This window comes from Accipiter gentilis, chromosome 2 (assembly GCF_929443795.1).
Source record: "Accipiter gentilis chromosome 2, bAccGen1.1, whole genome shotgun sequence".
NCBI classification, from domain to species: domain Eukaryota; kingdom Metazoa; phylum Chordata; class Aves; order Accipitriformes; family Accipitridae; genus Astur; species Astur gentilis.
Genome location: NC_064881.1, coordinates 28273528 through 28287690, shown reverse-complemented (window position 1 = coordinate 28287690; position 14163 = coordinate 28273528). Strand labels below are relative to the sequence as shown.

The following is a 14163-nucleotide window of genomic DNA, read 5'->3' as shown; positions in this document are numbered from 1 at the left end:
GTTTTGTACAAAGATCAGAAAAGTCCAGAGGAGAGCAAGAGGAGCCCAGAAAAAAAGACTGACGGACTGGGATTGAAGGACTGGTTCAAACTGGGATTGAAGGACTGGTTCAATCTGGAGGGTAGAAGACTTGAGAGGTGTAATGGCAGTCATTAAATATATAAAAGCCTTATGCAAAGAAAGGAATAAATCAACTGTCCTCCAAGTCTGTGGTGGATATGGCAACACGTAATGTGCTGAGAGTTCAGTATGGGAGATTTGAGTTAGATACTGGACATGAGGAAACTTTTCATAGTAAACCTAGTGAAGCACTGGCGGAAAGCTAGTGAGGCTGTGCCATCTCCATTTTTAAGGACTGGTTTTTCTGTGACTCTGTTGTCCCTGTGTGGAACATGTTGCTGGATGTGTCCTCCAGGTCCGTGTCTGTGACAACAGTGTAATCATCTCTTTCTCTTGTCTTTGCTGCTTAGCTTCTGCCTGGCAGATCGCCTCCTATTCAGCTTTTCCCCCTATTAAGTGAGGTATGAGTATACCTTAAAATGGGATATATTAAAAAAAGTCTGAGGCCTCTAGGGACAGAGATGGCAAAGACCAGAAGAGCATACTCAGGACTTGCGCAGCTCTGGAATGATGGAGCTGCATGCTACCTCCCTCCTCCTAGAAAGCTCTTACCGTAAGTCTGTTTCCACTTATTTCAGGGTATATCACATTTTCCTCTATCTGCAGCCAACAAAGTTAATAAAATCAGTGTAAGCCAAATCGGAGGTGGGCGCAGTCTGTCTCACAAAGGCAGAAGGACTCTTTGTGTCCTGTGTGTCCCTCTTGCCATGCCTTACACTGCCTTTTTCACACCTTTCATCATCAAAGAAATAGTACGATAGTTCCCATTGTCCAAAAGTCATCTAAACAAATGTTTGATAAAAATATGGCTTTTAATTGCATTAATGGTAGGTACTTCACTCCTAAGCAGTAGTATTTTTGTTTTGCTTTTCTCATTTTCAGAATTTATACTAAAACATGGTTGTTTATATGAAAGTGCAACTGCTAGTAGTTGTTCCATAGCAAAGTAATAAAAATGTGCTGAAAACTACATTTGCACATCAATGCATGTATACATTATGTAGGTGGAGAAGAAAAGAAGCTAAACACCCACCGAGTGATCTGTTTCAAATTAGTTGTGTTAACTTATTTTTAAGAAAGGTATTTAATGTTTTCATAGTTGTCTGAGTAGGAAATATTAAGAAGATTGTTGGAAAGGTTAATTGAAGAACTGCCATCATGTGTGTTGAAGATATTCCTTTTACATGGAGCTAGTACTTTTTAATGGCTGTAGGCATGAACCTCTTGGGCTTGAGCAAAAGATTGTAAAAGATCATTTAGCATAGAAAGGTGTGAAAAAGGACTGCCCATCAAATAGTATCTAGGAGGCATCAATATTTTTGGTGCTGTTCTTCAGATCTTTTATTATGGTCTTGCAGTTAATTGAGTATATTCTACAGGTATTGAAAACAATGAAATCACCTGACTAATTAGCTGATTTAAAGTATTGATGTTATTTTTTGTTTTGTCCATTATTGATAACCTGTTTTCTGAATTTTTCTTAATTGCTTATATAGATTTTTAAAATACTCTTTAAAAGAAGTATCAGAAAAGGTGCCAATTTAAATATGTTCTTAATTACTCATTACAATCAACGAATGTCTAATACAATTTTTAATTGTAAAGTATTTCTTTAATGAAATGCTGCTTTTCATGGCAAATCATAGCAAATTCTGAGGGATTTTCTAAGGGATTCTGTTTCTAGTCAGAATATTATATTTAACAAATATTACCAGACTTCTGTTTTGGAATCAGGGAAAGATAGCAATAATTAAATGGGTATATTTTGGTATACGTAAGAATGCTTTATATTTTGGTGTTGTTTGTTTTTTTTTTAATCTTGCATGCAGCATAAAAGTGTCTTATTCATTTTAATGCACCCTTCTTGTTGGCTTAAAGCTGAAATACAGTTGCTTGAAAATTAATTTACCCCTCGTGAATGACTGGTTGGATTATCTTTGTAGTATTAAATGTCAACCCTGAGCTCAGAGCACATTGTGTCTACGGTAGAAAGTTGTCCCTGAGCACTTAATGTTGTGTTAAATGATGATGTGTCTTTTGCAAATGTATTATTAGTGTCAAGCTGTTCCGTCTCTCAAGATTGAAAAATGGTCAGTGATTTGAACTGCCATTAAACCTGAATAAAATAGAGAGAGACTGTGGGGGGTTTTCATGCCTTTTCTGAGTACAGACATACTCTTGAGTAGGTATAAGACATATCAAAATGTTTCTGTTAACCTAAGACTCCAAAAACTCCATTTAGAATCACAGCAATTAAAAATAAGAAAATCTCACTTCTGCTTCTCAGGAAAAGAATGGTCATTAAATATGTCTGTGTGACACTAAGAGCACAAAAAACCCATAATAAATAGTTGAGAGCTTGGTCTTGTTCCCATAGATGTGAGCTAGAGTTCTGTTGCTGATACTCAAACGTAACACTGCTACTGATGTGTGATTTGATGTCTGATTTTCACTGAGGTTGGGCCTGAAATTTCCTGTGGAATTTTGTTTTCCTGAGGTTCCTTTAACTTCCTAAATAAATATTTATTTCCAGTTTTAGAGTTATAGTGTTACGGATGAGGCATGCATGCTTAAGATTTGTCGTGTCAGTAGAGTTTCAGAGAGTTTCACTGGGTTGAAATTCTGTTACTCAATTAATATACAGTGACTGGTTTAAAATCTCTCAAAGATATTTAATCATATACTTCTGTACATGCACCTTAGAAGCTAAGTGCCTAGGTGCCTTTATGGATCTGGGTGATGTTACAAAGCACTTGAGAAAACACTTCTTTCCCCATGCCAGACAGCTAACTTGCTGGCATTAATAAAGTCACTTAAAGAAAAATTCTGCTACTGTGTATGAGATGGTAGAGCCCAGTTTTGAGAAGTCCCAGGGCACATAGAAAAAAATAAAATACTTGTCTTCCCTCCTATTAAAAACCAAACTACTCTAAAGTTGTGGAATTGTTGAAAGCACAAACTGATTTGAACTTTTTAGTCCATTGACTTGCTGTTTACAGACCCTGCTGAATACCTTTTGTGCACTTTAGTTACATTACTATAGTTACATTAAGGTATTTCAGATAACGTGATTTTATGGCCAAATTCTCCCTGAGCTGTCAGCCATTTAGCTGGTTCCAGGGAAGTGTTCCCTGATGATTGGATAAAGGCAAATGCCGTGCCCATCTTCAAGAAAACTAGGGGGAGGACACGGACATACTCGAGCGAGTCCAGTGAAGGGCCAAGATGACCGTCTAAGCACAGGATGTACAAGGAGAGGCTGAGAGAGCTGGTTTGTTCAGCTCTAAGGAGAGAAGGCTCAGCTGAGATGTTATTGCTGTCTACAAATGTTTAATAGGAGGCTACAGACAGGGTGAAGTCTAACTTTTCTCAAAGGTGCACAATGATAGGACAAGAGGCAAATTAGAACATGGAAATTCCAATTAGGTAGGAGAAAAATGTTTTTACCAGAAGGATGGTCAAATGTTGGAAAAGGCTGCTTGGAGAGCTTGTGTAATCTCCATCTTTGGAAATACTCAGAACTCGGCTAGACAAGCTCAGCTAGACTAGCTCTGAGCAACTGGAGCTAACTTTCAGGTTGGATCCAGTTTAGAAGTTGGCTCTGTTCTGAGTGGAGGGGTTGGACCAGATGACCTCCACAAATCCCTTCTAACCTAAACTATCCTATGAGACTGCAGCTTAAAGCCTCAGGGGCCACAGCTGGTACACAGGAACAGTTCTGAAGAAGCAGTGTGATAATTACGGTACACCTTCACAACAGTGGCTCTGTAGTACGGACATAGCTAACTGGCTTGGGAACCACCATGGCATAGCTGAGCAAGGGTGGAATTCAAGCTGTGATTTTAGATGCATTTTACAGTCCCTTCGTGGCCCTGTGGTGTTCTCTCTATAGTACTAGTAATACTTAAGATAATTACTTCAAAGGTAATTTGGCCATATCCGCAAATGTCCCAGGAGTCCGGATAAAATCATGTAGGAAACAGGTTCTTCTTCTCCGCTTGTCCTTTCGATCTAGTTTCCTTGTCTCAGATTCATTCTGCTTAACCTTAGAGGTGAAACCAACCCACCTGACTTGGGTGCTGAACATCTCTAGGGTCTCTCTGTTGTTAGTGACAGTAAAATAGGCACTGCCAGGGAGCACTTGAGGCTGTCCTTAGAGTGCTGTCACTCACTCTTTGGAGAAGTCTCTCTGTGGGAAGTAAAGAGAGACCCAAACAAGCAATCACCTAAAACTGAAGTCAGGTGCAGTGGCTGTGACCTTCTATGTGTTGCATGTGCAAGGAGGTTGTGGAGGATGGTGTGACTGAGCCTTCCTCCACCTGGGACCATTGGCCCTGCCAGCGAGATCTAACTTTTTCCTGCCCCCTTTTACAGCAGGGAAGGGGAGGGGATGCTCGAAGTCAGACTGTGGAAAACCTGAGAAGACTGGAGGACTTGTTCTGTGTTTGTTCTGAGGGGTTTTGTGGAGGGTTCCTGGAACCTTCCCTAATTCAGATCAATAATCATAAGAACATTGATTTCAGCTTAACTAGGTGTGTGACTTCACACTTCCAGTTTGACAGTAGAGCTTGCCACAGTCTGTCTCTAGTTTCTAATTAGCTATGTATACATTTTAATATGGGTTTCGGCATCAGTTACATTAATGTACTTTAGTTAAAGTACTACTGGTAACTAAAATTTGCACAGTAGTTGTAGTTTTATTACACCTTAAACAATACTTTAACATATAAAATGGATTTCTACTGTATGGAAAATGTCTTACTAATGTTTTGATTATGACTATAACACCAGCACAGAAAGATTCAGGACAGCAGTTTGTTGGTTGTTATGAATTATAGTGAAAGTGTTGAAAGGAATTTTAAATCTGTAATGTTGATTAGCAAATTTTACTATCTGTCAGGTTTTTTGGCATGCTGTAAATAACTCATCTTCAAATAATTTGTCTGAGTAATTAAATTTAGATTGCACATTTCTCATTTCAAATATTTTGACTCTTATCTATTTGCTTTTCCATTGTGGCTTAATTGGTGCGGTCTATATAAACGGACAATAAATTTATATACCTTTGTTATAAAGATCAGTCAGTGAATAGAACTTGGTATTCATCCCAGACAGAATTATGATTGAATGTATTTGCAAGATTAAAGCACTGAATTTACTTTTTTCTAATTAAAGGCAATTAAAGATTTGCAGACACAAATAAAAGACAATGAATTGAGGAATAAGTGTAGGAGCAAGTCCATTTGCAGGTGAAAAGAAGTGCCTTTGAAGCAGAACCAGCTGTATTTTCATTGAAAGAATAACAGTTTAGGAAGCTTTTCTGCATGTGCTTGCTTGATAGCATAATGTACTCATAAGCAGCTTACGCAGTACAGTATTCAGAAAATAGCAGTGCATTAATTTTTAAAGTAGCAAATGCAGGCGAAGAGCAATGCTGCCACATGATGATAATGAAGGTGGATATTGTAAAGTCTACTGAGAGAAAAGAAAGCAGGGAGCTCCCGAAATGTGAACATTTATAAAACAATAACTAGATATTCATATGATAATAAGCTTGGACAGCAGCATCAACAAAGGCCAAAGATGCAGTCCTGTTTCTGCTTAAGCCTGATGAATTGAAAAGCAGAGAGGCAGTCTTTAGTCTGTTATTCAATTCCAGTAATGAGCTATTGTTAGAATAAAAGAGTAAATATCTAGAAGGGTTGGGAATCTAATTTTTTTTCTTGTGAAGTTATTCTATAGATTTTTTCGGGTTGTATCTTAAATAGCAGCATCCTTAAACAAAATCTTAAACGTAGTCAGTTTTCTTAAATATAGTGCTCAGCATGTTGCATTCTCAGTTACATGTATAACAGCGTTTGGTATGTATGCAAAAGTACAGTGTTATGCACACTACCTGATAAGTCACATTATTTCTGTAGACTAAAAAAGCAAATGGTCACCCAGAACTTAATGAACTTGTCTAGCTTATATGTATTATTTAGTTTAAGTTTTGCATTAATCATGGTGTCATTGGAGGTTTAATTAAAAAGAGTACTGAATATACAAGATCAGGTCATCTCTAATCTGTTATTAAAGTTATTGAACAGAAAATATATGGGATCTCAATTTCCCTTGTGAGTAGAGATAAATCACAAAAATTCTTGTGAAAACTGTAGATTTTTAATCCTAGTTACATGAGGAGAAACAAATTCATGTTGCATATTGTATGAATCCCTAATATTCGCTCTGAGGGAGACACTTTGGCATTTTTCACAATACAGCTGTGTTTAGTGGCTCAAAAAATCCCTGCTTTTCACCCTTATCTTTACCCTTTTCTAATCTTACAGCTAGCAGAATAGTCTTCATTTCTACCTGTGGAAAGTTTTCCAAGCAGGATCTGTGAACAGGGCACAACTCAGTTCAGCTGCTACTCAGGTCCCTTTGCCACCAAAGGACTGGAAAAAACTGTGCCAGAAGGATCGAGGGAAGTGGGGGGATGAAAGGTGAGCTCTGGAGAGCTTCCAAAGGGCAAAGGCAACTTCAAGCACTCAAATGGAAGTGTGGACGATCTTTGCAGCTGGTCTTGGGAGGGACTGGCAGGAGGCAGGACAAGCAGAGAGATGATGGCTGTAGTCAGTAAGAAAAAGTTGCCTTATCATGGACTAGTTCTTCGGCCTTAAAAATGGAAAGAAAGTGATGGACTTGGGAAAAGTTGTAAAGAAAGAAGTGGCAAATTTGTTTAAAAAAAAAAAAAAAAAGGAAGTTGGGGTAGTTATAAAAAAAGTTAAGGAAAGCTGGCACCAGAGTTTGAGATAAGAGATGAGATGACGAATTGTTAACAATAACAAGAAGAGGAAAGGATTTTGCTTAAGTGATACAAAAAGTAAGATTTGGTCTGGAAATTTTCCAATTTTCCAATTCTGTCTTTTTGGCTTCTTCTTCACACCTTCATACATTCCCTCAGGAAGACTCAGTGTCTTGAATAGACATTGGGTAAAGCAGGCAAATGGGGCTCTGATAAGTCTGTCTTAACTGGTGTTGATGGTCACTTTCTGGGAAGAAGAAACAGCTTCAGCTCATGACTCTGACAGATAAATGTACAAGAAAGCTTGCAGGATAAGTGAGCTAAAACTAGAAGACATTGGGAGTGTGAATATATGTATTCCAACTGATTGAATTTGCAGGCCCTAAAGAAGGTAAGGAGCCCGTATTATTTATTTCCGCTTGTTTTCCAGGTGGTAATGATCAGTATTCACATGGTAGGGGCTTTGCATTTCATAGTTCTTTATAGTCCTGTAGTGCAGATGTCTTTCCCAAGGCCTCAGAAAGTTCAGATGTTTTAAGAGTCTTTTAGTACAATTGCTGAATCTGGTTTTCATTACAAAGAACTCCACAGATGCCCTTTTTAAACTTTTGCACTTGGTGGACTCAGACTGTTTCCCTACCATTTTTTTTTTCCCCCCTTTTGGCTATCACATCTAGCAAGGAGAGTGGTAAATTAAAGGCAGGTGCATAGATTTGGAGAACTACCAGCTCTACAGTAATTATTAAAATAGCCTATTTGTTATACAGGGGGGTTAGTTGTTCGTATCAGATTTAATATAAATCTGGAAGTATTCTCTAGATAAGTAGAATCCAGTCTTAGCCATAGCCATGATACTGGAATAAAGAGTAGCAGAGCGCCTGAAACCAAGGGAAAGAACACCAGTAAGCTTTCCTTTCTCTAGGAATGGGCTTGGTCGTGCTGGTAGATGTAGTTCACAGACTGCGTCTCCTGTGCAACATTTACCCCTGCTCATGTCACCTTCACAGTTGAGCCTGGCAGAGGAGGAGGGAGAACAGGCAATGTGAGGAAGGGGATGTGGGTTTCGGTAGCTGACTTGTTTCCCATTCCTGGTGGGCCTTACAAAGCGTTCCAGTTTTCATTATCTAGTGCCATTGCATCACTGGAAGCGAAACCTCTGGCTGTCCTGCTTTATTTACCCCAGACGGGAGAGCAGCAAGCCTGAATTATGAGAACTGAAATTGAACTTAGTCCTTGTCAGTTGTATACTTCTAAACAAAGGTATTTTTCATGCTTAAAACATCTCAGATGGATAAATTTCTATAGTTTGTTCGCAAGTAAGTAAGAACAGCTGCATCACTTTATTGAAAGTTGGCTCCCAACAAACAAACAAAAAAATTCAAGGCTGGGGTATATCTATGCCAAATTTCAGCCTGGAGTGAATTTTTATGAGTTATAAACTCCTGCCATTTATAACAGAAATTCTGACAGCTCTTTAACTATTTCATAGCAAAAGTACGACTGCAGTACTTCAGGGAGAAGAAACACGTTCTCTTTCTGGCTGGCTTCGTCTCATGTCTTAGCTATTTTGGTGGTTCCTGCAATTCTTTCCCTAACTGTTCAAAAAAATTACTGTACTCCTGATGCATCCTATTATCAGATATTATTGACTAATGAAGAATAATGCTGCAGTGGTCCTGTCCTGCAACTGAGATACATTGACTGGATTAATATATTGGAGCATCAGACAGAAATAGTCATTCTGTCATCTTTTCTTCACTCCGTCCTTTAAGAAGGTTCCTTGGATATATGCTGCCTTTTTTTTTCTTTTCCAATAGACATAGTTTCGGTTATTTTTCCTTTTGTCATTGAGTATTTTCTAAGTTATTTCAAGTCTTTTATGAATAATATCTGACCAAAGGGTAATACAGAGACCTTCACAATATATAATCCCTAGGGCTGAAGAGAGATCATACAATGAAAGCAAATTCGTAACGCAAGTTTGGCATCCACAATATGCTACAGAGAGGAGCTTTGTATTGAATATGAGCAGAGCGATAGAAAAAGTAGACAAAGGCAGAGGTGTGTTTTCATGAATCCAGTATATCACTGGAGAAGACCTTTCTTTTGCAATTCATGTTTCAGAATTTCACCACTGCACTATGATATCCCAGTTTTGAAGGTGACCATAAAATGAGAAGATCGTACTATTGATTATGAATGTAAGATCACATCTGGTTGAGCAAATAGGGGTGTTGCATACGCAAAACTACTGGGCACAGCTTTAGAAAAAAGATTAAATTATTTGAATGGAGCAATAATGAAAGCTAATGTACAACTATGTAAAATTAGTGTTTTAAAAATGGCCAAACATTTCTGCTTTAAGCATTGTAGCTCAGCTTTGGAAATAGGCAAAAAGGACAAAAAGGCATGTATGCATGGGGCGGAGGGGGGACGGGACACACGGGACTTTTTTGAAAAGCCAAAGTGGTTGTACTGAGGTTTTACCCCTCTGAGTAGTTTCTTCACAGATTCCTCTTTTCCTTCTCCTCCTTTTGTGACTGTATCTGTACTTTGACTTCTGTTGACTTAAAGAAGCTATGGTTAATGGTACATAGCACAGCAGTAACGGGCCCTTCAGACAGCAAAAATATCCCTGGGAGATATCAAGTGTTTTATGCTTTATTATTAAGTTGAGATAAATGATTTATACCATTCTTAAGTACTTGCATGTCCTCTGCTGAACTCAGTTCATGTGGACTCACAGTTATCGTGCACTTGGCTGCACTCTTTGTGACTGCAAGAGATAGTCCCTGTAACTTTTAAAAAGTCCGTCTAAGGCACTTCTAGAAGGTTCTGTGTAACATGTTTCTACAAGCAGGTGGTGTGAAGCAGTGGTTTTGTTAGTGCTTACTTGGACTGACCGGGATATCTCTGAGTTCTGATACTTGCAAATAATGTTCTAGTTCAGAATGATGAAACATTTACACTCACCATACTGTCATCTATTACACACTTATATATGCATTAGAGATGACTAACCAACAAAAATTATAATGGAAATTTTGTTTTGATTGAAATGTGAGGGAAAAACGTCATCCACCTTTAATCTACTTACTTGCTTTCTGATGCTTACTGAAAAATTTAATAAATATTGTACTAGTGAATGGCTATCCGTATGCGTATTTTGATGTCCCTCTGTAGTAATAGGTTCTACGCTGATTTGTCAGCTCTTGCTGGTTGCTGTCATTGTCTGTGTTAAGGACCGTTGTTCCATGGATTAAGCCCGTTTTACAGAGTCGCTCCTGTTTAAAGTGCTGGACTGTGAGATGTTTTCAAAAATGTTAGATCTGACTTTTCAACTGAAATAATTGCTGACATTCTTTATAATCTTTTTGCATCATTTTCATTAAATGTGCTTTTCTACTCTAGGAAAACAAGATTATAAGAAAACCAGGCCTATGTTAAGAGCTACAAGATTAAAAGCAGAGGCCAAGAAAACTGCACTAGGCGTAAAGGTAGAAATCTATTTGATAGCTTATACCACCTTTGTGTATATGTTGTTTCTTTTCCCCACAGATGTACTGTGTGAATATTGATTTCTGAGAGATATTGTTTATGACACTTCAAAATCTAAGTGGAATGCCAGAATCTAAAATATTTATGATGGATTGCTTTTACTTAACCCTAAAATAACTAGAATAGTTGAAATGCTAAAAGATTTTAAGTAGTCCATGTTCTTGTTATGATGCAGACCTACTTTAAGGTCAGTAAAATACTGTATGCTTAGAAAATTGATATTTTCAGGGAGCCTCTCTACACACAGAACAAATGCTTTAACAATTTCATATAGTTCTAAAAATTGCAATAAACGTCTTCCTTCTTCCTCTTCCTATCCTATACCAAGGAGTAATTTAAAGACTGGGTTTGTAAAGTATTGTAAATTCTTGTCATTATTATCATGGTCTACATCCTTGTATACTGCCTCTGACTTGGAAAAAGAAGTCTTAACTAACAGCAAAACACAGGGAAAGGTACAGAACTTTATTTTGGAAATGTCCCTTTTTCAGGCAGGTATGGAGTATAATAATGACTATTTGCTCACAGCTGTGAATATGAGCAAGGAGGACAATTAGGGATATTTTGTGCTGTCTACTACCTGGTGTGTCATCAAAACAGGATTCATCTGAACGCACATTGTTTATTTAAGTTATATCCAGTATTTTTCCCTAAAAACTTACTTTTTAATCAGATCGATACAGAATTAGTAAGGGTAAAAAACCAAGCAAAATAAAAAAAGGGTCAAATACCTGGCTATTCTGGTGAAAGAAACTTTAGAAATGTTAAAAGGAGAACATTTTCTTGTTTCTGGCAGATGAGAAATCAATTTTTTCAAGTTATAGCTTATAGCAAATGCCAAGGTATTACTACCAAGCTGTAACAGCTGTTGAGCTGCCAGATGATGTATTTGGTTGTCTTCCAGAATTTGCTATTATAATCACGAAACAGTGCTTTCTTTTTGCTCCTGATTGCTGATCTCGATCAAGCATTACCGTGCGATGCAGTATGTTTTCACAACATAATCTCCTCAGTTAGTGCTGTGTGTCAGGTTTTAATGAGAAAAAGTAGATTGCCTTTTTTGTTTAAAGGATAGATTATTAACCTTTTGAGTTCAATGTTTTTTCCTTCCTTTCTTATTAAATTTTACTTTTCATTTTACTTTCAATGACATGACCTTTTAGAAGTGATGTTCTACTTGGAGACTTCTACTGTACAGCCTAGTTCTTTTAAAATGTGCAAGTTTTTTGCATGTCTTTCACAAGTGAGAAAAAATGAACCTTTTCCTCATTTTCTTAAGCAATTCTTACTTAAAAATGAGGGGGAGTAGGAAAGCATATGTGTAATCATATGTATAATGAAGGTTATAGCAGAACACCAGCTGACTTCTAGGTAAGAATGAGTTTTGCCATTAAGGCACACACATGCTCTCCAGGTCATGGGATGTTGTGTTTCTGGGGTTCTGCTATTTGCAGTATGCAGTGGCTTGGGTTTGCAATGCTGTCTCTGCCTTTAGAAAAAAAAAGAAGGAAATTCTTTAAAATACTGTCTTGCGGCTGTAATATTTTTTGCATGCCTGGACCTTAAAACATGACTCTCGATCGTCCCCAAACAGGTCACAGTCATTTGCTTTGCTCCCTAATTGCTGAGAAAAGCTGACAGAGCTGAAGCAAAAGGGAAAGTAAGTTGGGCACCTTTCCCTCCGGGAATGTGCTTGTGGGGGAAGGAAAGCAGGGCCTTTGTATGCATCCTTCTCACTGAACCTGCTTAATGCCAACAACCTCAGGCTTACTAAATGTTACAATACTTCTACCAGAATATGGGCAATCCCGGTAGAATAAAACTCTGCACTTCTGCTGACAGACCCTGCAGCGCTCAGCACGGAAGCGAGGCATATTTAATGTCTCAGGGTAAACTTGCACACCTCTTCCCGTCTCGCAGTGACAGCTCTTCACCCTGCTCTACCCCTCCAGTTCAGCAGAGCTTCGCCATGGGCAGTGGATGCGCCTGGAGCGTCTGCAGGGAAATCACCCCCCCTACCCCAGAGAGGCTGCTTAGCTGTGAAGCCCTGTAACCTCTCCCCCTCTCTCAGGCAGGGCTCGTTCTGCTCAGTCCGTTGTTAAATTCCTCCAGGTGTCCAAGAGCAATCTTCTTACATTCATCCTCCACGCCTGTCCCAGATACTCCTCTGTTGTCTTCTGGATAAAATTTGAAGTAAGAATTTCTTGAAGTCTCCTGCTTAGCGTTGACAGCAGGGTGTTAAACTGCTCCTCATGCCTGTGGCTGTCAGAATAGTCAGCAGAGTTGAGGTCCCATCAGATTATGTACCTTGGTGAAACTGTTTTGAGGCTTGAGTGTGCATTCCTTTAACTGTTTGCTAATATTCAGAGCTTTTGAGTGTGCCTGAGCTCTTCCTTTGGGAAGGTATCATCACAGTTGTCACTTCATATTAACAAAGTTTTCTGATGGTGATAAGTGACATGATTCACCTTCCAAAGGCTGGCATTTTAGTCTTTTTATATGATGCAGGCCCCAATTCTGTGCTCTGACAGTTGACTAACTTCAGTCTGTGTTGAGGAAGAAAAAAGTGGTGTAACTACAGTGCAATGTAATAGACAGCACTTTAAACAGAAATGTCCAAAGTTCTTGTAAATCTTTGAGAAAACACATAAATATGTGTATTTACCATATATTTTACTTTTATATCGTTTCACTACATGCTACAGTATGCAGCGTTTCAAAATATATTAACATTTTCTTATAAAAAGCTAAGTTGCAGTTAATAAAAATATTGTAGAGAAGGGATATCCTTATCATACATGTAAAAGTACAAGCTCTCTGGCAAAGAGGAATATTTTTATAATTCTGTGAAATACCTAACACAGTAAGTACCATACTGCCACTTAAAACGATAGGGTCTTTAGTGCTCATTGACACCTCTAGAGTTGTTTTGCACTTTTGTCCAGAAGAGCTTATATTCCTGGCTGTAAACTAAGACTTGGTGTAGTATTTAGGGGGATAAAAAGAAGAGGACTGGAAAATAGTGAGGGGATTTTAGTCCTTAATTTCTATGAAGATAATGAAATTCAACTGTTGTGTATTTCACCATGAAAGCTGACAACATTTGCTTAAAAAAAAGGCCCTATAAATGACATAAAACTTTTCAGAACCAATCCCCTGGAGATCCTTCACATTTCATCGCTGGCATACTAATTAGCTTGTCTTGTCAAACTTTGATTGCCTTGTCATTTTAATGCAAGGTTTAAAGTAACAAAGTTTCTTTCAGTCACTGGCATTTAGTACTTTTTAATTTCCCCAATGAGAGATTTTATCCGTGTTGATAATGTCAGAGAAGCAGCTAAGCCCTAATAACTATCAAAAGTTAGTTCAGGCAGGGTGACCATGCTAGTATTTGGTGTGTAATATTTGCTCTTTAAATGCGTTTAAAAATTAAATTTTGTAGCAGAGCCGTTGTGCTGGCTCTGTTTATATATGTGACACTAATGCAGAGAGTGCCAAAATATATGGTGTCTCTTGGAAAAGCAGGACCCCGTCTCGGAGAAACAACTCGGAGAGAAAGCAGTATGCTGTATGTCTCCTGGTGTTTGGATAAGACAAAATTCTTTGTAGCAGTACCAAAAAGGGAGCCTTTGAACCTTCTCTGTATAGTTGGTTGGTTGTCGTCCCCCCGCGGGGGGCTCGTGCTGGTGGAAGCCCAC

At 38.3% G+C, this 14163-nt stretch overlaps 1 protein-coding gene across 4 annotated transcripts in view; it reads left to right on the top strand.

The window, feature by feature from the left end:
- TRIQK (triple QxxK/R motif containing) overlaps window positions 1-14163 on the top strand; it is a 64532-nt gene that overhangs the window by 39141 nt on the left and 11228 nt on the right. For all 4 annotated transcript variants that reach the window (XM_049826429.1, XM_049826418.1, XM_049826450.1 and 1 more), the window contains one exon: window positions 10319-10404. In XM_049826429.1, the coding sequence (XP_049682386.1) occupies window positions 10319-10404 (86 nt within the window). The remainder of the gene's footprint in view (window positions 1-10318; window positions 10405-14163) is intronic.